General features: G+C 48.1%; 2 protein-coding genes across 2 annotated transcripts; both read left to right on the forward strand.

Annotated features, from left to right (window-relative positions):
- Window positions 1-297: 297 nt before the first annotated feature.
- Window positions 298-633, forward strand: LOC136544479 (protein ASPARTIC PROTEASE IN GUARD CELL 2-like). The gene has a single exon (XM_066536631.1). It carries the CDS (start codon window positions 298-300, stop codon window positions 631-633), a length of 336 nt encoding a protein of 111 aa, XP_066392728.1.
- Window positions 634-2,246: 1,613 nt separating this feature from the next.
- LOC136547028 (putative yippee-like protein Os10g0369500) lies at window positions 2,247-5,529 on the forward strand. Its single transcript, XM_066538995.1, has 3 exons — window positions 2,247-2,703; window positions 3,863-3,971; window positions 5,118-5,529. The coding sequence occupies exons 1-3, from the start codon at window positions 2,561-2,563 to the stop codon at window positions 5,199-5,201; spliced, it is 336 nt and encodes a 111-aa protein (XP_066395092.1). The 5' UTR covers window positions 2,247-2,560; the 3' UTR covers window positions 5,202-5,529.
- Window positions 5,530-27,201: the final 21,672 nt, after the last annotated feature.

Consider the following 27,201-nt stretch of genomic DNA (forward strand, 5'->3'; position numbering starts at 1 on the left):
CTTTATGAGGGTTCTTTTTTTAAAAAAAGTCGTCTTCTTTGCCTTATACCGCCGTCATGCCGCCGCTGCTTGGCCGCGTCGGCTGCTGCTGGGCAGGCGCGGGCGAGCCATCGCCGTGGCCACCTCGTAGGCGGGCGGGCGAGCTGCCGCTGCCTCCACGCAGGCACGCGAGCGAGCACTCGCCACGCGGCGCAGGCACGCGGGCGAACCGCCGCCGCCGCTTGGCCGCATGGACGCGTCGCCGCCGCAGCCCCTGACGCAGTCACCGGCGTGACGTATCCCGCGCGTCTCCACGTGATGGTTGACCTCATGGCCCGTGACAGTGCACGCGCTGAGTACCTCGTGATTGTGAGACGCCTGTCCCCGACGTACCAGTCGACGGACTTCTTCTCTCGGCACGGAGTCGAGAAGGTGGTGTCGGGCCTCAACAAGGGTAGCGGCGGCAAGTACTTCGTCCAAGTGGACGTGGGCTCGCCACCCACGGAGCAACACCTCGTGGTGGACTCCGACAGCGACGTCATCTGGGAGTGCTACACGCAGGCGGACCCACTCTTCCACCACGACACGTCGACAACCTTCTCCAGCGTGTCGTGCGGCTCGGCCATCTGTCGGACGCTGCGCATCTCTGGGTGAGGTGATTCGGCGGCTGCGAGTACGAGGTGTCCTTAGGGGGGCGGGCGTGGGCGGGCCGCTGGTGCTCGGGCGAAGTGAGGCGGTGCCGGAGGGCGCCGTGTGGGTGACGCTCGTGCGCAACCCGTAGGCGCCGAGCTTCTACTACGTCGGCGTGTCCGGGATCAGGCACGGCATGGTGATGGACACAGGCACGGCCGTGACATGGCTACCGTAGGAGGCGTATCCGTCGTGCGCGCGCTAGCGTGCTGCTTGTGGCCGCGTACCCTAGACCCATGTTGCCGTCTCACGAACGTGTTGCGTGGCTGGTTGCGCAGCCGCCGGGGAGCATGGGCTGGTTCGATCTGCCGCCGCTAGTGGAGATCACGGTCGCGCTCGAGTGATGCGTCGTGGGTGGGAGGGAGCGCCTCCACGACGGCCTCGAGCGGCACGCGCTAGATTGTCCGCCCGAACGACGTCCCAGAGGCAGATAGAGCTGACATGTGGCCTAGACCCGTTTGGATGAATATGAGATCCTAATAGAGTTTAAGGATCAAAATGACACATTTTCTAAGTTTATGGATCGGAATGACATCCGGTACAAGTTTGAGAACCGGCCATGAACTTTACTTAAAAAAAAAAGGACGCTCCACGTTGCCGGTGTAGTCCTTGTCAGGAGCTCCGTTGCTCGTCCACCGAGGCCTCCATTTTCTTGCACCCGCCGTCCTCGCATCGCTCTCGTCTCTCGGCGGGTGACTTTTCTTCCACCGTGTGCTCCCGCAACGGCACGGCGGAGCCGCGCGATCCGACCGAACTACGCACCCACGACGAACCACACAAAAGAGAGCGAGAAAACCAATGCCGCGCACCGAACCCAATCAACCCGTTGGCACTGGCGTCAAAGGACCAAGGACAAGGACCATCGTGGTCCCACTCTATAAATTCAGGGAGTAGAAAAAAGAGGCTTTTATCCTGGATAACATTATAAAAGTCGGTAATTATCTATAAGCTATTAAAAAAGTTGAGTTCTCACATGTGCCACTACTGTGAACTCTTTTGCCCTCCACGTCACTTTCTTCAATTTAGCTCTAACGGTGTCAAACCGCGGTTGTGAAAAGTCCAAAATACCCTTAGATCTGAATATGCAATTAATTTTTTTGGACATCTTAATGACCTCAAGTGAAAAAACTCAAAACTAGAAAGTTGTAGATCTCGACAATATTTACAATTTTTGTATAAAAATTATCTTCATTTAATTCTGTAAAAAAATATGATTTGATATTATTAATGTCTTAGAAAAATCATATTTTTTGTACGGAATCAAATGAAGATAATTTTTACAAAAGTATTCTTTCTAGTTTTGAGTTTTTTCATTTGAGACCGTTAAGATGCTAAAAAAAATAATTGCATATTTAGATCTGAGGGTATTTTCGACTTTTTGCATCCGCAGTTTGATACCGTTAGAGCCAAATCTGACCGAAGTGACGTGAAAGACAAAAGAGTTCAGAGCAGTGGCACATGTGAGAACTCAATTTTTTTAATGACTCGTGGATAATTATCGATTTTTATAATAACACACGGTTAAAAGCCTGTAGGGAAAAAAAAACACTCGTCCGAAAAAGACCAAGAGGCAGCGATTCCACATTTCCATTTCGTTTCCTCGTCGTCTCCGCTTTCCCAACCCCACGTCTGCCTCCCTCACCCTCCCCAACCCCCGACCAAATCCCATCGCGGTCTCCGCCGGATTCGCCCGCCGATCCCCTCCCCCGCCGATGTCGATCGGGCCCAATCGCCGCCTCCCCCTGGCGTTCCGGCTGTTCGGGATTTGCTGATAGGACATTGAGATTTAGAGGCCTTAGTTGGTTGGTGGGTTGTTGCTGGGTTGATCCAGGGAATCTGGTGCGGGTCGCCGGTGGATTGAGCTCGCCGGGCGGGTTTTGCGAGAGCGGGGATGGGGCTCCTGTTCGTGGAGTCGCTCCCGGGGCCCAAGGTGTTCAGGTGCAAGTACTGCAGGGTGCACTCGGCGTCGCCGGACGCCATCCTGTCCAAGGACTTCCGCGGCCGCCACGGCCGCGCCTACCTCTTCGACAGCGTGTGAGCTGGGCCTGTCCCTCTCTCTCTGTTCCCCGCACTTTGATTTCTCGCGGTTCTCTGACCGTGGATTGTGCGATGGCTACAATGCCGGTAGTTTAGTCTCTTGCAGTTACTGGAATTCCGAGCTAACTAGCTAGTATATATCGAATATAAGATTGCTAGCTGTCGCCACGCACTGTTACTTTTTAGAGCTGCATCGACTTTAGCTGCCTGAATTGCATTGAACACTGTCTGAAAAATGTTATTCTTACCTGAATCCTGTTGGTCGTTGGTAGAGGGATGATGGTTATCAAATGATGCCTTGTGCAATCAAGCTATAAGGTATGAATGTGGTTAAGGGCATGTGACACTGTTTCTTAGGTCGTATCGTTAATGGATGGGAGGACTCTATTCCTGTTTGGATGTGAATAAATGAGTTATGCAACACACGACGTTACATGAATCAACATTTTGTTTGTTCTTGTTATCGAAGCAGCCTCTCCGCAGATTTTACGGGGGGAAGGCTTGCCTTGGTTTTTCCCTTCCCCAGACCCCACTCATGTGGGAGCCTCTGGCACTGGGTCTGCCCTTTACTACTACTGTACTAGAAATTGTTGGTGTTGGGTTATAAACTTACGAGTCTGGAGGCTATGTAGACAAACAGCATTTCAGATTTCACATGGTCAACAGGACCCTGCTCGATAGGGAATAGAGATGAACACTCAGATATGACCTTAGAGAGCTTGGTCGGGGCCATTTGATTGAGACCATGAAGCAGGGCCATTTTCTGCTCTTTGGTGCTAAACCATGATCCAGTACAAATGACTTGTAGAGCATTAACACCAATGACTTGTGAAGGCATCCTTAAGGACTGGAATCAATTGAACCTGTAAATCGCATTTCGTCCACTTTGCACATTCATTATTTCCCTAATGAATACAATCGATGAGAGTTATGGAGTTTTTTTAGATAAGGATGTGAGTTATGAAGTTAACCATCGGTTTCACTTTCATCCAATCGAACAAACATGTAATTGTCCACATTGGTTATTAGCATTTGATAGTTGCAGATGGTAGAATGAGTTAAGTATTATATAGTATAATTGTTCATTGACGATTTGAACAACTATCCATTGCGAATTCTTGTTTACATGTTGATCCGGGGTCAATGTCGCATCCAGGGTGAATGTGAGCCTTGGTCCCGACGAGGATCGCTATCTCATGACTGGGTTGCATACAGTGAATGATATCTACTGTAGCTGCTGCCAACAACTCCTTGGCTGGAGATATGTAAGTTACCAATTTGTCATTTGTGCTGTAAAATTTATTGAAAATTGCAAAGTTAGGTGTTTATACATTGAGGAGGATAGGTCTTACAAAACTATATGTGACTTGATGTCCCAATTGAACAATTCTTGAATGCTGCTAATGTGTTCTGAAACAAGATATCTCATAAGCATTATTCCCATAAATAATGTGTAGATGGCTGTGAGGAATAATCGCAGCACTTCTAGAGGACCATTATACATAGAACTCTGTTGCTTATTACTCAAGTGTGGATACTTGTTCTGTGGAGTTATTCAGTTATTCATGGATACGACATGATTATGGGCACTTCTATTTCCTAGTACCTCTTTGCTTTATATTAACAACATTTTTAGTGTACAAAATACACTTATACATGCGTTAACTGAGAATTCATCAAGGGAAAAATTACTTACTTTTTAATGCAAGCCCTTTTTTCATTCATTCACATATTAGAATTTCATAGGTTGATGTTACCAGCTGCAAGGCTGAATGATGAACCATTGCTGCATCTTCTGTAGGATGCCTATAATTGCATTGGGTCTCATGAGTTTACAGGTTTGGGTTTTGTTGTGACATCCCTCACTGTTATTCACACGAATGAGAATCATGAGGTGCACAGAATTTGCAATGTTTAGTGTTCAAGGTGTATCTTAAACTAGGGATGGGGTTATTGCATTATTTAATGTGATTAATCATAATCAGGCACATGCTCCAGCCCTGAGCTCAATAGCTAGAGTACATGAGATGTTATACTTAATAGTAATCCTTTACCATTATGTGATTTGCCCTAGGCAGTCTAAACAACTTAGAAAAATACAAAAAATGGTTAACAGTTAGTTCATAGCAATATGGAATAGTACTTGCTAACCGAGGAACACATGTTCTAACTTATTCTTCCACCTTTTCTTTGCCATGGTTTTCTTTCCTTTCACGAGTTGTTAGTTCATGCTAGTTGGCATTGCCACGTGATCAACCAAGCCTGTCTGCTAGGCTTTGAGATGTTTGGCCTAGTTGTCAGTCAATGCTTAGTTCATTCAGATGTTTCCTACACATTCCCCCGTGGATGTTTTGTGGTTTTTCTGTGAACCATGTTAATGTCATGATGAGTCCTCTACCCATTGGATGCAGGAGAAAGCTTATAACGAGGACCAGAAATATAAAGAAGGAAAGTATATACTGGAGAAGAGCATGATGCTCAAAGAAGGCTGGTAGCTGAAGAAATTGATCAGCTATTGAGTCCAGCAGACCTTTCCAACTGTGTAAATTATTCCTGAACATTTGTCGTAGTGGTTCCTCAGCATTTTATTGTGATGGTGAAGATTAAACGCGATGGAAATCCATTTACCAAACATATATTTAGGCCTTTTGGGGATCACGCTGTATAACGGTAGCGCTCCGAGAACTCCTCGGTATCCGTATGGAAAGCTGGGCCCATTTGGCTCCAGAACCGGACCTGGATTTCACAAATAAGAATGCTGGGCAATTAAGCTGTTTGTATGGCCCACCAAATTATAACCGGAAACGAGGCCCAAGAACTAACCCTCTTTACTTATAGCAGGACATCACGTTTGTGAGCTGCCCGTTTATGCGTGAAATGTCTAACAATTACATGTCCTTGTGTTATTTTAATATACCTATTAATCACCCATTATGCATGTTAATGTATTAACACACATGTCAGCAAGTGAATGTTAGACCAATCTTCATACGTGTATATTGTTGTGTAACTTTATACATGCATACTCGGGAACATTAGATCATGTGATCTTGTATTTGTCTGTTTTTGTTTGTTCGCATATCACGATTCTGTTTTTTATCCGACTTTTTCAAACATGATCCCGTTTCTTTCAAAAAATTATAGAAAATAAAAACATGAGGGTGTTTTCCACCCATTTTCATCCGTTTTCATCTCTACTCGTTGTAGCCATCATCAAAGTCATTACAGGTAACAAACTCCTGACCAAAATCATTTGATTTTGCTGGTAAATTTATTTGGACTAAACCAAAGTAAACTAAGGCCTGGTTTAGTTCCACCCCAAAATCCAAAAAGTTGCTACAGTACTTGTCACATCGAATGTTTGCGGCCCGTGCATGGAGCATTAAATGTAGACGAAAAGAAAAACTAATTGCACAGTTTGGTGGGAAATTGCGAGACGAACGTTTTAAGCCTAATTAGTCAATATTTGGACACTATTTGCCAAATAAAAACGAAGGTGCTACAGTAGTCCCAAAATCCAAATTTCGCGAACTAAACAAGGCCTAAATTAAAAAAACTGTTGTAAACAAAAAATAGCTCCCCTCTTCTTAGGGCGGCCCAACGGGCTGTCGAAATAGCCAGCATCACAATTTTTTATAGTATTCAGAGGAGAGAGAGCATGAGAATTGCAGTAACTAGCGATGAGCAAATCTCTAAGCTCGCACGAGTTCCTAAGAACACCGTGTCTGTCTCTCTCTTCAATGTATACTATGCACCTTAAATTTTCTCTTTTTTTTATTTGATCGCATGTCCACGTCATCTAGCTATTTGGCTGAACTGTTGAGGACGCCCTTACCCGGCATATTCGTCACAGAGAAAGAAAGAGAGGAGTACTAGGCGACGACACCAAGAGACCTGAAGGGGCGACGACGGTTGTTATCCCAATCAGAGTTTTTCTCCAATTCCAAGTTGCAACCAGCATCGCACCTTTCGCATATATAACTTCGATAACGATCACGTCCGTTTGGCGTTTTCCATTGGTGGACGACTAAAACCTCGCAACAAGGCACTTGAAAATGTCACCACTAACGTTTGTAGACTTCTATGTTGAGGGCAGGATACCGCTACAAGCACGACTTAGGTTCTATTTGAATTCACGGAGCTAATAGAGTTCTAGAATGAGCTCCTTTGAATCTAAACAAGTTCAGCTATTAGTTTAGCTAATTATTAGTTGAATATCTGGCTAACAACCATCTCACTGCTTGGACCAAACCAACTAATAGCAACTAATAGTCAGTAGCTAATATTAGCAATGAACCATTAGCTACTTAACTATTAGTGAAACAACCCCGATTTCCACGATGGGAAATCTACAGAGTCAAAGTGTAATAAGACCGTGGTAGATCATATTACCCAAATTCCAGTCGATGATCACATCCATACATCGATAATATCAGAGTACAAATAGTGCGGAATTACATAAATTATTACATCGCCGCATTGGCGGAATCAAAAGTAGCATTCATTCAGAACAGCTTGAAGATAAGATCGCCAAACTCGAGCGTAGGAACGAATCCCTCAACCGTCAAACTCCTTGGAGCTATACTCCTCAGCAGAACCTGTATGCCAAAATTTATCAGTACGATTTGTACTGGCCACTCCCAATCCTATGAGCATTGCTTTGTGGTAATTGGATGCAAGTCGGATATATTCAAAAGGAACCTATAAGGCTAGGGTTTCCTATGTATTAGCATATCAAGTATGTAATAGTATAGTCAGGTTTTAACACCGTTACCACACCCATTCCACCCCATTCCCATTCCAAAGCCAGGTTTCGACCCTGGGACCGATATACCACCATCTCCACACCTTCACCATACCACACCCATACCATCGCTCAGTCGACAGGCCAACTCCCTCTCGGCACTGTCTCAAGGCCCGTAGCCCCTGGCTACGACCGAACACTCACTCCCTGGGGGAAGAAGAGAAGGACTCATCTCATATCTAGTTTAAGCGAAACCCAGGAAAGGTCCATAGCCGACAAGTCGGCACATGTATCGATCGATCAACCATACACTCTGCAGAGGTTTTACATAACCACAAGATCCGCCTTCCTCGCTGACCGTCGTCAACTGGGCTGATTCCGGCCGCTTGCTAGCCTAGGATAATGCCACTCTACCATTCAGCCCTGGTTCACCCCAAGTCCGGTCTGGGGTGGCTGAAACTGTGAGTCATGAGCCAGGTCCACAAGGTCTCCATGAAGTCTTGGAAGGGTGTGGGGGAGATCCTTCGTACCCCGTACCTCCTTACACTGTCCGCTAACAACCTAGCAGTAGTGGCAATATCCTACCAAGTAGTCCGGCCGTCCCGCACCATATAGGGCGAGTGGTACGTAAGGCTTCCCGGTGAATCTGAGTACTAGTAAGTCCTTAGGGATGACCAAGCCAGAATGTCTCCATCAGGGTTTCCATTTACCGTGCCACCACAGCACCTCCACCCGGGGCTCCACCCACCATAGGTTCACACCCAAGGCCACCTCGTATACCATTTACCCACTACAGGTATCCATTTACCCACCACAGGTATCCATTCCAGGGGTGCCCAGGTAGCACCCTACGGCAAGACTTGCCCTAGGCTCGTCGTATACTCCAACTTGGTCGACACAACCCTCACCCTCCATGCACCCAAGTCACACACGCAGCACTCTCCCCATAATACTAGTTTCCACCACGCATCAATGTAGTGCAAGCGTAGTAGAAGTAATAAGCAATGAAATATAGTAGCAAGCGTGTGACTAGCCTAACAGCTGGGTGAGCAGGGACAAGGTTGCGTCAAGGTAAAGGCCATCAAGAAGGCATACTACCATGCAAGTCCTATCATAGTGTGAATATAACAACATAGTAAAGCACTAGCAGTTCTATATTAGCCATGCATAATAGGTGCTACGAAGTTGGGTGGGATGTGGCACCTTCAGTGTAGTCGTCTCCGTACTCCTCTCGGTACTCACGATCCTCGTCTGTCAGGTTCTCCTCCGAGTCTGCAACGATCGTATTATAGTCGCGTCAGCGACGTCTATAGAATAGCATAAAGAAGCAATGAAAATTCAAAAGAGCCAAATGCACTCAAACATGGGTTCATTGCGTAGAGCTCGATTTTAGATGAATTTTGGTCCTGGTTTCATATTTTTCTGAGGTCGTATGAATTTGTTATGAATTTCCGAAGTTTAAATCATTTCTAAAAATGGAAAAGGCTAAATTAATCATGGGCTGACACGTGTTACACTGTGACTAGTCCACGGTGGTCTCGGCGAGCGAGACGGAGTCTCAGTGGCCTCTGCATGTGGTCTCGGCGAGCGAGACGGAGCCTCAGTGGCCTCTACATGTGGTCTCGGCGAGCGAGACGGAGTCTCAGTGGCCTCTGCATGTGGTCTCAGCGAGCGAGACGGAGTCTCAGTGGCCTCTACATGTGGTCTCGGTGAGCGAGACGGAGTCTCAGTGGCCTCTACATGTGGTCTCGGCGAGCGAGACGGAGTCTCAGCGGCCTCTGCATGTGGCCTCTATGAGCGAGACGGAGTCTCAGCGGCCTCTGCATGTGGCGTCGGCGAGCGAGACGAAGTCTCAGTGGCCTCTACATGTGGCCTCTACGTGTGGCCTCTGCATGTGGCCTCTTCAAGTGGCCTCTACGTGTGGCCTCTGCATGTGGCCTCTGCGTGTGGCCTCTACATATGGCCTCTACATGTGGCCTCTACGTGTGGCCTCTACATGTGGCCTCTGCGTGTGGCCTCTACATGTGGCCTCTACATGTGGCCTCTACGTGTGGCCTCTACATGTGGCCTCTACATGTGGCCTCTACGTGCAGCCTCTACGTGTGGCCTCTGCGTGTGGCCTCTGCATGTGGCCTCTACATGTGGCCTCTACATGTGGCCTCTACGTGTGGCCTCTACATGTGGCCTCTACATGTGGCCTCTACATGTGGCCTCTACGTGTGGCCTCTACATGTGGCCTCTACATGTGGCCTCTTCATGTGGCCTCTACGTGCGGCCTCTACGTGTGGCCTCTGCGTGTGGCCTCTGCGTGTGGCCTCTACATGTGGCCTCTACATGTGGCCTCTACGTGTGGCCTCTACATGTGGCCTCTACATGTGGCCTCTACATGTGGCCTCTACAAGCGAAGCGGAGTCTCGGTGGTCTGTTCTAGTGGTCCTGGTGCCTCGTTCCTTGTTCAGACGGCTAGCAGGCGACATGGTGAAGTAACGACGGTGACCAAAAGGCATGGTGGAGTCCGCGAGCGGTGGTGGTGCACGGCGGAGCTCCGGCCGAGGTCCGGTGCTCTTGGCCAGGGCGCTGTGGCCTGCTAATGGAGTCTCGGTCTACGCAGCTATCTTCCAATCGTCACGATGATGCTTTACGGCTACGTTCCAGTCTAGCGAGGTGGTCGGGTGAGCCGGTGGTGGCTGCGCCATGGCGGTGGCGTCGTGAGCGCGGCATGAGGGTGCTCGGCTACAGCGTCCATGGGGCTAGGAGGGGTCTACGGTGTGGTCGTGGATGCTGTGCTTGTGTATCCAGAGGCCGGAGATGGCCTCGGCCTACGCGCTCACGGTGTGGGGCGCCATGGCCGGAATAGCAGAGTCCGGCGGTGAGCAGGGAAAAATCGAGCGCTCACCGTAGGTGTCGTGGGAGATAGGATGGCGGTGCAGTGGAGAGTCGTGGCTGTGTAGAGGCGATGCAGTGCCGTGCTGAGCAGCTACGTCAATGTAGCTGATCGGGGCGTCGCTCCTGGTTCCGGCGAGGCGTGGTTCCGCTTCTCCTTTCTTGCTCCGGCAGCGGTGTCCTTCTCCACACCTCTCCTTCTCTCTTCCTTCTTTCTCTCCTTTCTCTGGCTCGGTGAAGTGGTTGGCCACCAAGTGGCGGTGAGGCGATGGGGCGAACGCTAGGGCAACAGAGGGTCGTGGCTTTTATAGCCGGAGCTCTAAGCTCCCATGGCGGATGACGGAACGACTGGTGATGTGCCGAGCGCATCGGACGGCTCTCGTGCGCGGGGGCGGTTGCGTGGGCGCGGCGCTAAGGTGGGGGACAGGGTCATGCGATGTGCGTGAACCTGGGCCCGCGTCTGCTGCTTTGGTCAGGGCTCGGTCGAGAGATGAGGCTGGCGTGGGGAAGAAGATGATCCTGTAGCTGGGTGGCTGACAGAGGGGGCCCATCTATCAACTTGTCCTGATGCGGCGGCGTGTGGTGCGTGACGGCTGACGGGAGGGTCCGGCTCATCAGTGGCGTGCACGTACGGGCGGTGATGCTAGGCTGGCTGGCTGGGCCGGTCGAGGCAGGCTGGGCCGGTCGAGTTGCTGCCTCCCTCTTCTTTCCCTTCGTATAATGTTACACTTCTTTCATGTATATAAATCAAAGTGGCCTATTTCTCCTTTGATAAAATGTTCCATGGTGATAAACATTGGTCAAAGTATTTATTGGGATATTAATTCCATATTAGTTCATTTATTTATAAACACATATTTGTTAGCTTTTATTTAATCAACACATAAATCAAATAAAATCCAAATCACCATGTTGAATATAATGCAACTTGATGTATGCTATGTGGTAAAATAAATTCTAGGTGATGAGGTGAGATACTCATGCCAGTCATATAGGTTTAGTTAGTGCAAGGTTAGGGGTTTCCTACATGCCACATCATCACTCAAGGGTTTTAAAGAAAGAAAAATTTTGTAGTTGGAATTTTTGGTGTGTGGATTTTTGGGTTGTCACAATTAGCAGGTAAGGCCAGTTTCAATCTGAGACTCTAGATAGTTTCTATAGCATTTGATAGCCTAACATGTCAGCAAAAAGTCTCTTGTGGCAAGTGATTTAGTGAGAAAAAGAGGAGGAAATTGTTTCTTTGGCTTGATGTCCGACGACGAAAGACTCGAGGGATTTATTGTGGGACGAAGGAGTCGTTTCTTCCACGAGGTTAGGTTCTTCCTCACTATGGATGCACCCGTGCTTGGATGATCCTTCGCAGCCAGCCTCGTTGGCGCCCAACTATGGCCGGATTTTGCTTCTGTGCAAGTCCTCGATTGGTTGGGACTAACCTCGTCGCACGCTTGCAAAGCACTTGCGCTCGACATCGCACGGTCGCAATCCCCACGTTTAGCTATTGCACTCACCACCGTCTTGGACCGTCTGCTGTCACTCACTCCTAGACGTTCGCATGCCCCCGCTTTGTTCATTTGTCACGTGTTCATAGGCCCCTGTGAACTCACTGTCGACCTGGCACTGTCCGTCGTTGCCTCGCTGTAGGCTCGCAGGCCCCAGCTTTGTCTACTGATGCGCGCTCGCTCCGTGCGCTGCCACGAGAGAACGGGAAGCGAAAAGGAGAGAGTGTTGCTATTTGGTTGAGGGTCCACTGAAAGCTCTAGTTTGGTTTTGGTGAATTGATGAAACCCTAAGTGCTAACCTAATTTATCAAGTGATTATGAGATAGGTAGCACATTCGAAGTGGTGAAGCAAATGAAGATCATAACATGATGATGATGATGCCATGTGGCAGAACCTCCTAAATTATAGGGCCCACATGCACCTGTCACTGTCCGATGACCTTTGACATCTATGCATATGTTTCCGTTAACTTAAGAAGACTGTCGGGTGTCCTCGGGGAACCCCGAATCATCCACGATTTCTGAGCAGGATCACATTACAGAGTCAATGCAGTATTACAACGTTTATTCAAATATCTACACCAGAGTAAAAACAACGGAAGTCTTACAATAACATAATTTACAAAACAGTAGTTTCAAACCTCATAACTAAGTTCGATGATTATTACAAAATGAAATAGTGGAGTGGCATTATAATATAATACAAAACACACAATGAAACTGCCCTGCCCAAGGGCCACACATTTACTTCTCATCGTCATCACAAGGAACAACCGTCATGCAGCACGGTCCAAAACAGATCTGCTCATGAGGCTCACCTGCAACAAGGGTCAACGAACCCTAAGTACAAAAGTACTCAACAAGACTTAACCGAAATAAGAATTTATAAACTCAGGAATGCAGGCTCAGGGATTCAAGGTATGGTGTTAGCAATAATCAAAGTTATTTTGCGTAAAAGCTTTTTAACAAAATTCTTTAAATCGACATTTAAAACTTCATAAAATCATATATAAAGATGACATGATCTGTATAGAGATCATGAAACTTCATATCCAACACCTTCACAAACCATTCTCAAGTTTCAGTTATTAAACTACGATGATGAACAGTGAGTTGAGTCTCCATAACCGAGGAGCAACGACGATTCGAACCGATTATAAACCTAGCTGGGAATTCCAGACCACACGATATATGCAGGTCCTGACCTACATGTACCAACCTACCCTCAGGTCTTCTAAAACAAGAACGGGTCCGCGCCACCCGAGAATACAGTACTCCACCATTCCAGCCCATGGCCACGTGGGTACACGCTATTCCCGCCATCTCTCCACTCCCAGTGCGCGAGTAGCCATTCTCGTACTAGAATCGCCAAGTTAAGGCTTACCGGAGTATGTGGTTAGTACTACAAAGTCTCACCTCATGCAATTCAACAACGGACGGACCTTAATCGACACAGGCGGAAAGAAGCCGCTCATAAGACCTCCATGTCTTGTGGCTCTCACACACCGAGTCCGCCCGGTCTAGATTTATTTCTTCCCATGCTCATATCTCATGATAACATAAGTAACCAAAGATCAATTTAAAACTCGCAGGTGATAGGTAATCACCCGACTAAGCATGACTAAGCATATCTAGACATTTATGACGTAAAACTGGTAACAAGGTATATACGGAAAAACAATGTTGGTAATGCATCAATTAGGCTTTTACTTAACTCTTAAGCACTTGATACAGTATAGAAAAGCAAAAGTGAAATTAATTTGTAAAACACAAGGTAGGTTGTATGCATCCGGGGCTTGCCTTCGTTGACAGAAAAGTTCGATTCCTGCGACGTTCCACAAGTATTCGATCCGACCTCAACAGACGGACTAACTTCCTCAGCAACTTGGTTAACTATCACGTGTTCACCTTCGTTCACTACATGTAGTAGCAATACCATGTTTGACATGATGCAGAATACGAAACATGATGCTTGATGATGGATGCAAAAGTTAACAACTGGAATACAACTTTCCTTCGCGGTATAGTTACAAGTCAAACTAACTAAACCTTTCCAGAATACTAACATCAATTGCCAAAGATCATTTCTAACAATGACCCAAGGACATCACTCAATCAAAAATTCAAACAAAACCTAAATCGCTAAAGGTTACTATTTGCTTTTATGAATTAATTAATTAATTAAGAATTATGAAATAAATCAACTTGTTCCAATTGACCTCAAAATTTTTGTAAATTTTTATCACATGATAATTAAGTGGCAAAACAATTTTCATAATTTTTGGATAAATAAATAAGCCTAGAAAAATCATGGAAATTTATTTATTAATTAATTGAGCAATTTTCATCACATTCAAAAAGTACTGAAAAACATTATTTCATATTTTTATTAAATACTATACATCACAGAGAAGTCACACAAAAATTTTCATAATTTTTGGAGCTTTCAATAAATTTACACAAAAATAACAAAAACAGATACTATTCATTCAATTCTGAAAATAGAAAAATCCATTTTGAACTACACAGTCACTGACATCCGGGTCCCACTTGTCATCTTCAACCTCCAGCGCTGACTCCGGTGACCCGTGCGCTGACCAGCGATTCCTCACCGTTGGTGAGGCCAACAGCGAAGACAAAGGTACCACTATGATCACTACAACTAGGCGTAACTATTGATGGCACAACCGAGACCAAACGTGGCCAGGACCGAGCACTTCGCCGGCCATGGCGGACGTGGTGGCATGGCTGTGCTATGCCGGCGACAGGAGCCTGGTAGCATTTGAACAAAGTGCATGAGAAGTATTAGTAGCTCACCCTGAATACGTTGGAGCAAAGACCGAGACCGGAGGAGCAATGGAGAGGTGAGTCGACGTGTACAGCAACCACGGCGGCGCAAACGACGGTGATGATGATGCTCTAGCGACTGTAGTGGACAAAAGGACCAATCAACCGGTGATAAAGTACCACGGGCACAAGGTGAAGCTGACGGTACGCTCAGCAATGACAAAGACGCACCGTGAAGCTCCAGCCACGACGAATCGTGCTCGACGGAGACGTTGCCGGCCGCGAGGAAGAAGAGCGCGCACCACGAGTTTCCGATGAAGATGTGGCAGAACCACCCGGAATAGCGTACTTACGGAGGTGCTCGTCTTCCACCAGACACTAAGCACCCCGAAAGCCACTACCACGAGCGGTATCCGTCGGGCACACCCCGAGGGAGAACCCGAAAGATCCACATTTATCCCAAGGATCCAATAATGAAAACGAGTTACAACACAAGTCCATCTCATACATTAGAGTTTCTTAAAAGTACATTATTACAATACCAAATACAGAGTGCGGAATGATAAACAGCGGAATATTAAAAGATAACATCTAGCGATAAGATAACGAGGATTCCGTCTGAGCCCACCAGATGGATCCTCCACACAAGGAACTCCTCAAGCATCACCTGCAACAGGGGTAAATAAACCCTGAGTACACAATGTACTCGCAAGACTTATCCGATCAGTGGGAATACTTTCCCGACTCCAAGGAATATGCTAGGCTTTATGGTTGCTGGTTCTCTTTTAGCAAAAAGCAATACTAATAGTGAATCCTTATTGATATATTATTATCATCAGCCGGATTAAGTTTTCCTCTAGTCAATCTATATAAGCACCTATTCTATTTTCAAGCAAGGGTTGAGCAATCGATATTGTTCCTTCTCCTTTTTCACTTCCAGTTCTTACTACGGTGCTAAACCGCAGACAAGCCGTACCGGATAACCCAGCAATTCGCGAATCAATGTACCCAGCTGGGTGCCCCGAAGACACACGCCCCACTTGTACCCCAGGCACAAGCAGGACTAACCCACCACTCTCCTGTCCCGGGTGTCCAGGTCCCCGTCCAAACTTGGACTCCAAGCCCCCGCCTCTGAATCTCGGACTCAGTGCGGCGCAAGGACCTCCACCACCTCCTCTTCCCATTAGTCGGTCCGGAAAGAGCCGGATCCGCGACAAGAGAGCAGCAAGTCTTCCCTGCGCCCATACCCAAGTATGTGCTCGGGACAATAGTCTGTGACTTGCCTAGAGTCATATGCAACGACCGGTCCTTAATCGACACAGACAGGGAAAAAGTGTAACCGAGCTATGCCCTGTTGGCCGCAGGACACAACCCCTCACACCCACCAGTACCAACATCCACATCCCTGTCCGGTCACCATTTTTCTTTCCAGTATTTCATCATGATATCATAGTGTAATCACCTATTTGCGAGTAACGGCAGGTTACTCACGCTACCGACATCCTGAGCATAGCAGCTACTCGACCTGCACTAGTAGGACTCATGGTGGATATATCTATGCATGTAGTTTCCATAAAATGCCTGTAATGTAAATGCATATCATATAAATATATTCAGTGATCATTTAAAAATAGGGGTTATGCACCGGGGCTTGCCTTGGGCAGGTGCCGGGTCAGCAAGGTCAGCACCAACAGGCTCCTGGGCTTCCTCCTGTGCGAAGATCTCCTCCTTGTACTCCTCGATCACCTCGTCGTACTCTGGCTCGACGACGGGCACGAAGTCTACCAGCTCGTGATCTACATGCATGAAATGATGATGCAATGCTTAGGAATATAACAACAGCAGCTCTTAAAATAAAAGTATATTGATTTAGCTACTAAGCTATGGATATCAACCACGGTACTAGGCTACCTATTGTCGCCGATAACCATTTCGAAGTATCATTATTGTTATAGCAACTACCGCTATTCTTACCCCTAATGCTAGTTTACGCTATATACGATAAAGCAAAGGCAATAGCTACTTTATCTAACAACTCGTTCTAAGGCTATAAAATTTACAGCAAGTACACGATATCCTAGTGAACCTATTGTAAAATTTTCAAAGATAAAACTATTACCGATTTGCCACAATAATTCCTACAATTATTAATCTATATAATGCTAAGCTCGCTAATTAAAATTTATGAACCTATCATCATAATAGCTAACTGCAATCTAACTATACTAATAAGTAGATGGTATTTTTGTGAACCTAACAAACTTGGTTTCACTATTTTTGGACAACCATGCAATTTACTACTAATTATCGAAGTTTAGCTTGAAACTAAATTGAATAATCATTTCTATGCTTCTGGATCTTAAGAAACCGAATTCAATTTCGCGGCCCACAGCGGCAGCACGGCCCAGCAGTGCCAGCGCGGGCGCGGCCCAGCGCGGCAGCGGCAGGCGTGGCCCAGCCAGCGGCCCAGCCAGCGGCGGACGCGAGCGCGCGGCGCGCGAGCGCGGGCGAGCGATGCGGCCAGCAAGCGTCAGCGGGCCCAGCGCGGCAGCGAGCAGCGCAGCAGCAGCGGCCGAGCACGCGCGGCAGCAGCAGCGCAGCAGCAGCGCGGCCCAGCGGCCAGCGCGGCCCAGCGAGCAAGCGCGCGGTAGCGCGGTAGCGGCTAGCAGGCCGGACGCAGGCAGCAGCGGCTAGCAGGCCGGACGCAGGCAGCGCAGCAGTGGCCCGAGCAGCGCGGCAGTGGCAGGCAGGCCGGCCCAGCGCGGCTGCAAGCGCGGGAAACTGGCCCAGAGGCGTATTTCAACGTATTACGGCTTTATTTTCCTACATGAAAGCGGCCACAAAACACATGTGACGTAGGGGTGACATCAAGATGACATCAACAAGCTAATAACAACAGTAACACACCGTCGCTGCTCTGCTTGCTCTGCTCTGCTCGGGACGTGGTTCCGCCGGCCACGGAGAGGATGCTACTGGGCGGTGGAGCTTCGAATGAGTGGGCAGAGCGATGCACGGCTGAAGGAGAAGCTAGCAGTGCGGTGGATTGAAATGGTATGCTCTGGTTCAGTGGATGGACGACGGCGCAGTTCACCTCGTTCTTATGGAGCAGGCGGAGCTGTGCTTCCAAAATTGAAGCACAGTGAGGTGCTACAATAGGCAAGGTGGTGTCAATCAAGCTGCTGGCTGTCTCGCGGAGCCAAGGATGCGACGAATTTCATTAATGCTCTACGGTCACGTCGAATTGAAAGCAAGAGGTACCGTTGGCCATGGCTTCAGCGGAGACAGAGGCGTTGGCACATCCACGATCATTAACACAAGGTACGCGTGCACATGACGACGGAAGACAGTGAGACGTGCCCAGGCGACTGTCCGCGCGGTCGACCCACGCGAGTGCAGAGCTAATAGGACTCGTGCGCAGTGTGCTTGCGTGCGGTGGCAGGCAACCAAAGCACAGTGGTGACCATGGTCAGTGATGGCTTGTCCGAAGCAGATGACGTGCACGGGTTTTCTACAAATTACCAAAAGTGGCTTCGTCGACCCATTTATAACTTACGCGAAATGACTTAAACTTCGAACGGTTTCGCGTCGAATTCCAATTCCGACTTACTTGTTCCATTGTCGCCTACTGAGTACGTACTACAAATTTTTAATAAAGTTCTCATACACGCTCTACATCATTTTTATTTCATAACAATTCGTTTAGAATACTAGACAATATAAAGCGACATGGAACTTAACATTTATTTCCTGTTTCGGATAACGTTTCAAATGTCGTATATTGATTTATACTCCAATTTACACACATATGCACAAATATATGATGCTCCTGCGATGTTTTAGCAAAACATTACAATGTAACACCGGGGTGTTACAAACCTACCCCCCTAAAAGAAAATCTCGACCCGAGATTTATGTGCCTAGTGTGAGAAAGAGACAGGGAAACATATTTGGCGCAACACTAACTATCCGACCCAGAGAGGAGATGGGGGTAATGCTTTGTTAAGTAGCTCTCTTGCTCCCAGGTGGCTTCGTCCTCTGAATGGTTTTGCCATTGCACCTTGTAAAACTTTATCACCCTGTTCCTGGTCACTCTCTCCTTCTCATCCAAGATTTTTATAGGATGCTCCACATAAGACAGACCAGGTTGGAGCGGAAGTCCTTCTATTTCCACAGATTCTTCAGGAACTCGTAGGCATTTCTTCAGTTGCGAGATGTGAAATACATTGTGAACTGCCGAGAGAATTTCTGGGAGTTGGAGACGATAAGCAACGGGACCACACTGCTGCAACACCTCGTATGGACCCACATACCGAGGGGCTAACTTACCATGGACACCAAACCGATGTACCCCTCTCATAGGAGATACCTTGAGATACACAAAATCTCCAGCTGCAAATTCCAAAGGTCTTCTTCGCTTGTCTGCGTAAGCCTTCTGTCGACTCTAAGCTGCCTTCAAGTGTTCACGAATTATATTTACTTTCTCTCGGGCCTCCTTTATGAAATCAGGCCTGAAGTACCCACGGTCTCCTACTTCAACCCAGTTTAGTGGCGTCCTACACTTTTGTCCATATAAAGCTTCAAATGGCGCCATGCGAATACTCTCCTGATAACTGTTATTATAAGAAAATTCTGCCAGCTTTAAACAATGATCCCACTTCTCAGGAAAAGAGATGGTACAAGCCCGCAGCATATCCTCGAGCACCTGGTTCACCCTTTCAGTTTGACCATCAGTCTGTGGGTGGTATGCCGAGCTTCTGAGAAGACGAGTACCCAAACACTCCTGGAGTTTCTCCCAGAAACGAGAGACAAAAACTGACCCTCTATCAGAGATGATGGTGAGAGGAACTCCATGTAGGGTCACAATCCGATCAAAGTATAACTCCGCATACTTCTTTGCATTGTATCTAGTGTCCACCGGAAGGAAGTGGGCAGACTTGGTGAGATGGTCCACAATGACCCAAATAGAATCAAAGCCAGAGGAGGTGCGGGGTAAACCCACAATGAAATCCAGGGAAATATCCTCCCATTTCCAAACAGGAATGGGCAAGGGCTGTAGATATCCAGGGGTACGCATATGATCTGCCTTGATTCTACCACAAGTGTCACACTCTGCAACAAACTGGGTGATATCTTGCTTCATATAAGACCACCAGTACAGTTGACGTAGATCATGGTACATCTTGTTGCTACCAGGGTGGATAGATAGCTTGGAATGATGGGCTTCTTTTAGAATCTTCCTTTTCAGCTCCTCATTAGACGGAACCACCAATCTATTTTTGTATCTCACGACCCCCATCTCATCAATGCTAAAATGAGGTCCACGTCCTTCAGCTAGCAACTTCTTGATGTGAGGAATCTCCTCGGGGTCTTCCTTCTGCTCCCGAATAATTTGCTCCAGCAATTCTGATGTCAATGCAATATGAGCTAGTACCTCTGAGTGGTGAAGTGACAAGGGTATTTCCTCAACCTAATGCGACTTACGACTTAAGGCATCAGCTACCACATTGGCTTTTCTTAGATGGTAGTGGACTTCCAAATTATAGTCCTTGATCAACTCTAACCATCTCCTTTGTCTCATGTTCAACTCAGACTGAGTGAAAATGTACTTAAGGCTCTTGTGGTCAGTGAAGATGTGCACTTTGTTGCCCAACAAATAATGCCTCCAAATCTTCAGAGAGTGAACTACAGCCGCAAGCTCTAAATCATGGGTAGGGTAGTTCACCTCGTGCTTCTTCAGTTGGCGCGAAGCATAAGCTATCACACGCCCCTCTTGCATAAGCACACACCCCAAACCCGTCTTCGAGGCATCACAGTAAACATCAAAGGGCCTCTCAATATCAGGTTGAGCCAATACAGGAGCAGTGGTCAGAAAAGTCTTCAGGGACTGAAAAGCTTCTTCACAGGCTGGACTCCAAACAAACTTAGCTTCTTTCTGGAGCAGCTTAGGCATGGGCTGGGCTATCTTGGAGAAATCAGGGATGAAACGTCGATAGTATCCAGCTAGCCCAAGGAACTGACGGATCTGGTGTACAGACCTAGGGGACTTCCAATCCAATACATCTTGCACCTTGCTGGGATCCACAGAAACGCCCTCAGGTGTCAACACATGTCCCAAAAACTGCACTCGATCAAGCCAAAACTCGCACTTGCTGAATTTAGCATACAGCTGGTGCTCTCTAAGTCGAGTTAGTATTATCCGGAGGTGACGGGCATGCTCTTCCTCATTCTTGGAATAGATTAAGATGTCATCAATGAAAACTACCACAAACTTATCCAGCTCCGGCATGAAAACTGAGTTCATTAGGTACATGAAGAAAGCCGGGGCATTGGTGAGACCGAAAGACATCACTAGGTACTCATACAACCCATACCTAGTAGAGAAAGTTGTCCTTGGTATATCCTGTGGCCTGATCTTGATCTGATGGTAGCCCGATCGGAGATCTATCTTCGAGAACACCATGGCACCAGCTAACTGATCAAACAAAGTATCTATGCGGGGCAAGGGATACTTGTTCTTAACTGTTACCGCATTGAGAGGGCGGTAATCCACACACATCCGCAGAGTACCATCCTTCTTCTTCACGAAAATTGCAGGGCAACCCCAAGGTGAAGAACTTGGGCGGATGAAACCCTTGTCCATCAACTCCTCCAGTTGTTTCTTCATTTCTGCCAGTTCTCTCGGAGCCATACGGTACGGACGCCTAGAGATAGGAGCAGTACCAGGCTCAAGCTCAATGGAGAATTCTACCTCACGGTCCGGTGGCAATCCAGGAAGATCTTCAGGGAAAACATCTGGGAACTCACATACTACTGGAATGGAGATAAGATCAGGAACGGCTTCAGCATGGGCAGCAACAGGTAAGACCGGTTCTGAGGGTATGATGAGAGACATCCTATCCTCAGAAGACGGAAGCCGTAACTCTACACTTCTTCTCTTCATATCCAATACTACCCCATACGCCCGCAACCAGTTCATTCCAAGAATAACATCAATGCCTTGCCCAGGCATTATCATGAACTGTAGACGGTAAGTGTGGGTGGCTAATACCAAACTTACTGTATCCATGCGGGTATTGATGAACATCTGAGAACCCGCAATACAGATCTTATAGGCATACGGTATAGCCACAAGTGATAGGTTGTGCCGCTCTACAAACCCCATGCTCATAAAGGAATGTGATGCACCAGAATCAAACAACACCAAAGCTGGATGGGATTCGATGGTGAACATACCAGCCATGACTGTCTCCTGCTGCACAACCTGCTAAGCATCCGTGAAGTGCACCTGACCAGATCTGCTGGGCACCTTCCTCTTGATGAAAGTCCTCTTAATCAGCCTGGAATTTGCAGATGGCTGAGACGGCTGAGCTGTCTGCTGCTAAGGACACTCCCTGGCATAGTGGCCCTCCTTGCCACACTTGAAACAAGCACCAGGCTTGTTCCCAAATCCCTGATGAGGTGGGACCTACTGTCCCTAAGTCTGCTGGGGCTGCACCTGCTGCTGAGGTGCCTTGTACTGAGTAGCAGAAGTATGTGATGTCTGCTGGGGTGACCAGAACGGAGGCCCGCCGGATGGTTGATAGGGCCCCCGCCTAACAATTTGCACCTTCTGAGTATGAGGGTGGCTGGAGGATCCAGCTGCCACCCTCCTTCGCTTCCAATCCGCCTGAGATGCCCGCTGAAAACCCTCAAGAGCAATGGCGGCGTTCATCAGAGCCCCAAAGGTCTGATAGTTCCCCAGGTACAGTTTCTCCTGAAGAGCAGGAGTGAGACCACGAAAGAAACGATCCTTCTTCTTGTCATCCGTGTCCACCTGACTGCCAGCATACTGAGCCAAGTGGTTAAACTGGGTCACATACTCCATTACCGTCCTGCTCCCCTGACGCAGCTCCATAAACTCGGTCACCTTCTGGTGGATAACACCAGCAGGTATGAAGAACTCGCGGAAGGTGGTGGAGAACTCCTGCCACGTTGCCGGGTGATCCGGCAGCTCCGCGGCCTGGAAAGTCTCCCACCAGGCACCTGCGGACCCCAAAAGCTGCTGGGACGCAAAGTGCACCTTCTGCTCGTTGGCCACTCCAAGCAGCCGAAACTTCTGCTCTAGTGTGCGAAGCCAGTGCTCCGCCTCCAACGGATCATCCGACGGTGTGAACGTGGGCGGGTGGGTCTTGAGGAAGTCCTGGTAAGAGGACTGTCCCTCAGGACGGCGAGCACCACCCCCATTCCCACCGTTACCCCCGGGGCCTCCACGGGCGAGACCCGCGACGGCCTGTGCCATAATCTCCATGGCACGAGCTGTCTCCTGACGAGCAGCCAACAACTCCACCATGACCTCCGCGGCGGACAACGGTGGAGGCGGTGGCGGCGGCGGGAAAGGATGAGGAACCAAAGGTGGAACCTCCCGAGCTCCCTCGTCGTCACGCTCAAAAGCCCGACCACTGTCACCATGGCCCTCGTTGGCCGCTCCCGAACTAGTGCTCCCACGTCCGGACCTCAGATTCATCTGTAAGAGAGACGAACCAACCATTAGGACACCTTCCTGATAGGATCCAGAGATTAAAGAAATGGCAGCACATTTATTAAAGCATTCATTAAGTTAGTTCTACCAATTTACTACTTTCATTATACGTGAAGGGGGATTTCTAGATCAAGTAAGATGCTACTATATGATGCATGCTTCGACCTATACGTTCACTCAAGCCGGAATATAGCGGCATTCGTAACATTTTTGGCACATCGCACACTCACTTTCCGTATACTAAGCGATTTCTTACGCCACGTAAGTCAGTGTACCTGCAGAAAACTGATTAGATAAAACCAGTGCCGCTATCCTAGATACACCATATAGCTAGGGCTTATACTTATATAACTTAACTTAATCGCATCCTACTTTTCGCAAAACTTTTGTTGGTCAAACTTTTAGTTTTGTAACAGAGTGAGGAACTCATGACCATTATTGGCTCTGGTACCAACTGTGGCAGAACCACCCGGAATAGCGTACTTACGGAGGCGCTCATCTTCCACCAGACACTAAGCACCCCGAAAGCCACTACCACGAGCGGTATCCGTCGGGCACACCCCGAGGGAGAACCCGAAAGATCCACATTTATCCCAAGGATCCAATAATGAAAACGAGTTACAACACAAGTCCATCTCATACATTAGAGTTTCTTAAAAGTACATTATTACAATACCAAATACAGAGTGCGGAATGATAAACAGCGGAATATTAAAAGATAACATCTAGCGATAAGATAACGAGGATTCCGTCTGAGCCCACCAGATGGATCCTCCACACAAGGAACTCCTCAAGCATCACCTGCAACAGGGGTAAATAAACCCTGAGTACACAATGTACTCGCAAGACTTATCCGATCAGTGGGAATACTTTCCCGACTCCAAGGAATATGCTAGGCTTTATGGTTGCTGGTTCTCTTTTAGCAAAAAGCAATACTAATAGTGAATCCTTATTGATATATTATTATCATCAGCCGGATTAAGTTTTCCTCTAGTCAATCTATATAAGCACCTATTCTATTTTCAAGCAAGGGTTGAGCAATCGATATTGTTCCTTCTCCTTTTTCACTTCCAGTTCTTACTACGGTGCTAAACCGCAGACAAGCCATACCGGATAACCCGGCGATTCGCGAATCAATGTACCCAGCTGGGTGCCCCGAAGACACACGCCCCGCTTGTACCCCAGGCACAAGCAGGACTAACCCACCACTCTCCTATCCCGGGTGTCCAGGTCCCCGTCCAAACTTGGACTCCAAGCCCCCGCCTCTGAATCCTGGACTCAGTGCGGCGCAAGGACCTCCACCACCTCCTCTTCCCATCAGTCGGTCTGGAAAGAGCCGGATCCGCGACAAGAGAGCAGCAAGTCTTCCCTGTGCCCATACCCAAGTATGTGCTCGGGACAATAGTCTGTGACTTGCCTAGAGTCATATGCAACGACCGGTCCTTAATCGACACAGACAGGGAAAAAGTGTAACCGAGCTATGCCCTGTTGGCCGCAGAACACAACCCCTCACACCCACCAGTACCAACATCCACATCCCTGTCCGGTCACCATTTTTCCTTTCCAGTATTTCATCATGATATCATAGTGTAATCACCTATTTACGAGTAACGGCAGGTTACTCACGCTACCGACATCCTGAGCATAGCAGCTACTCGACCTGCACTAGTAGGACTCATGGTGGATATATCTATGCATGTAGTTTCCATAAAATGCCTGTAACGTAAATGCATATCATATAAATATATTCAGTGATCATTTAAAAATAGGGGTTATGCACCGGGGCTTGCCTTGGGCAGGTGCCGGGTCAACAAGGTCAGCACCAACAGGCTCCTGGGCTTCCTCCTGTGCGAAGATCTCCTCCTCGTACTCCTCGATCACCTCATCGTACTCCGGCTCGACGACGGGCACGAAGTCTACCAGCTCGTGATCTACATGCATGAAATGATGATGCAATGCTTAGGAATATAACAACAACAGCTCTTAAAATAAAAGTACATTGATTTAGCTACTAAGCTATGGATATCAACCACGGTACTAGGCTACCTATTGTCGCCGATAACCATTTCGAAGTATCATTATTGTTATAGCAACTACCGCTATTCTTACCCCTAATGCTAGTTTACGCTATATACGATAAAGCAAAGGCAATAGCTACTTTATCTAACAACTCGTTCTAAGGCTATAAAATTTACAGCAAGTACACGATATCCTAGTGAACCTACTGTAAAATTTTCAAAGATAAAACTATTACCGATTTGCCACAATAATTCCTACAATTATTAATCTATATAATGCTAAGCTCGCTAATTAAAATTTATGAACCTATCATCATAATAGCTAACTGCAATCTAACTGTACTAATAAGTAGATGGTATTTTTGTGAACCTAACAAACTTGGTTTCACTATTTTTGGACAACCATGCAATTTACTACTAATTATCGAAGTTTAGCTTGAAACTAAATTGAATAATCATTTCTATGCTTCTGGATCTTAAGAAACCGAATTCAATTTCGCGGCCCACAGCGGCAGCACGGCCCAGCAGTGCCAGCGCGGGCGCGGCCCAGCGCGGCAGCGAGCGCGGCCCAGCGCGGCAGCGGCGGGCGTGGCCCAGCCAGCGGCCCAGCCAGCGGTGGACGCGAGCGCGCGGCGCGCGAGCGCGGGCGAGCGATGCGGCCAGCAAGCGTCAGCGGGCCCAGCGCGGCAACGAGCAGCGCAGCAGCAGCGGCCGAGCGCGCGCGGCAGCAGCAGCGCAGCAGCAGCGCGGCCCAGCGGCCAGCGCGGCCCAGCGAGCAAGCGCGCGGTAGCGCGGTAGCGGCTAGCAGGCCGGACGCAGGCAGCAGCGGCTAGCAGGCCGGACGCAGGCAGCAGCGGCTAGCAGGCCGGACGCAGGCAGCGCAGCAGTGGGCCGAGCAGCGCGGCAGTGGCAGGCAGGCCGGCCCAGCGCGGCTGCAAGCGCGGGAAACTGGCCCAGAGGCGTATTTCAACGTATTACGGCTTTATTTTCCTACATGAAAGCGGCCACAAAACACATGTGACGTAGGGGTGACGTCAAGATGACATCAACAAGCTAATAACAGCAGTAACGCACCGTCGCTGCTCTGCTTGCTCTGCTCTGCTCGGGACGTGGTTCCGCCGGCCACGGAGAGGATGCTACTGGGCGGTGGAGCTTCGAATGAGTGGGCAGAGCGATGCATGGCTGAAGGAGAAGCTAGCAGTGCGGTGGATTGAAATGGTATGCTCTGGTTCAGTGGATGGACGACGGCGCAGTTCACCTCGTTCTTATGGAGCAGGCGGAGCTGTGCTTCCAAAATTGAAGCACAGTGAGGTGCTACAATAGGCAAGGTGGTGTCAATCAAGCTGCTGGCTGTCTCGCGGAGCCAAGGATGCGACGAATTTCATTAACGCTCTACGGTCACGTCGAATTGAAAGCAAGAGGTACCGTTGGCCATGGCTTCAGCGGAGACAGAGGCGTTGGCACATCCATGATCATTAACACAAGGTACGCGTGCACATGACGACGAAAGACAGTGAGACGTGCCCAGGCGACTGTCCGTGCGGTCGACCCACGCGAGTGCAGAGCTGATAGGACTCGTGCGCAGTGTGCTTGCGTGCGGTGGCAGGCAACCAAAGCACAGTGGTGACCATGGTCAGTGATGGCTTGTCCGAAGCAGATGACGTGCACGGGTTTTGTACAAATTACCAAAAGTGGCTTCGTCGACCCATTTATAACTTACGCGAAATGACTTAAACTTCGAACGGTTTCGCGTCGAATTCCAATTCCGACTTACTTGTTCCATTGTCGCCTACTGAGTACGTACTACAAATTTTTAATAAAGTTCTCATACACGCTCTACATCATTTTTATTTCATAACAATTCGTTTAGAATACTAGACAATATAAAGCGACATGAAACTTAACATTTATTTCCCGTTTCGGATAACGTTTCAAATGTCGTATATTGATTTATACTCCAATTTACACACATATGCACAAATACATGATGCTCCTGCGATATTTTAGCAAAACATTACAATGTAACACCGGGGTGTTACAGAAGAC

This window comes from Miscanthus floridulus, chromosome 3 (genome assembly GCF_019320115.1).
Source record: "Miscanthus floridulus cultivar M001 chromosome 3, ASM1932011v1, whole genome shotgun sequence".
Classification (NCBI taxonomy): Eukaryota; Viridiplantae; Streptophyta; class Magnoliopsida; order Poales; family Poaceae; genus Miscanthus; species Miscanthus floridulus.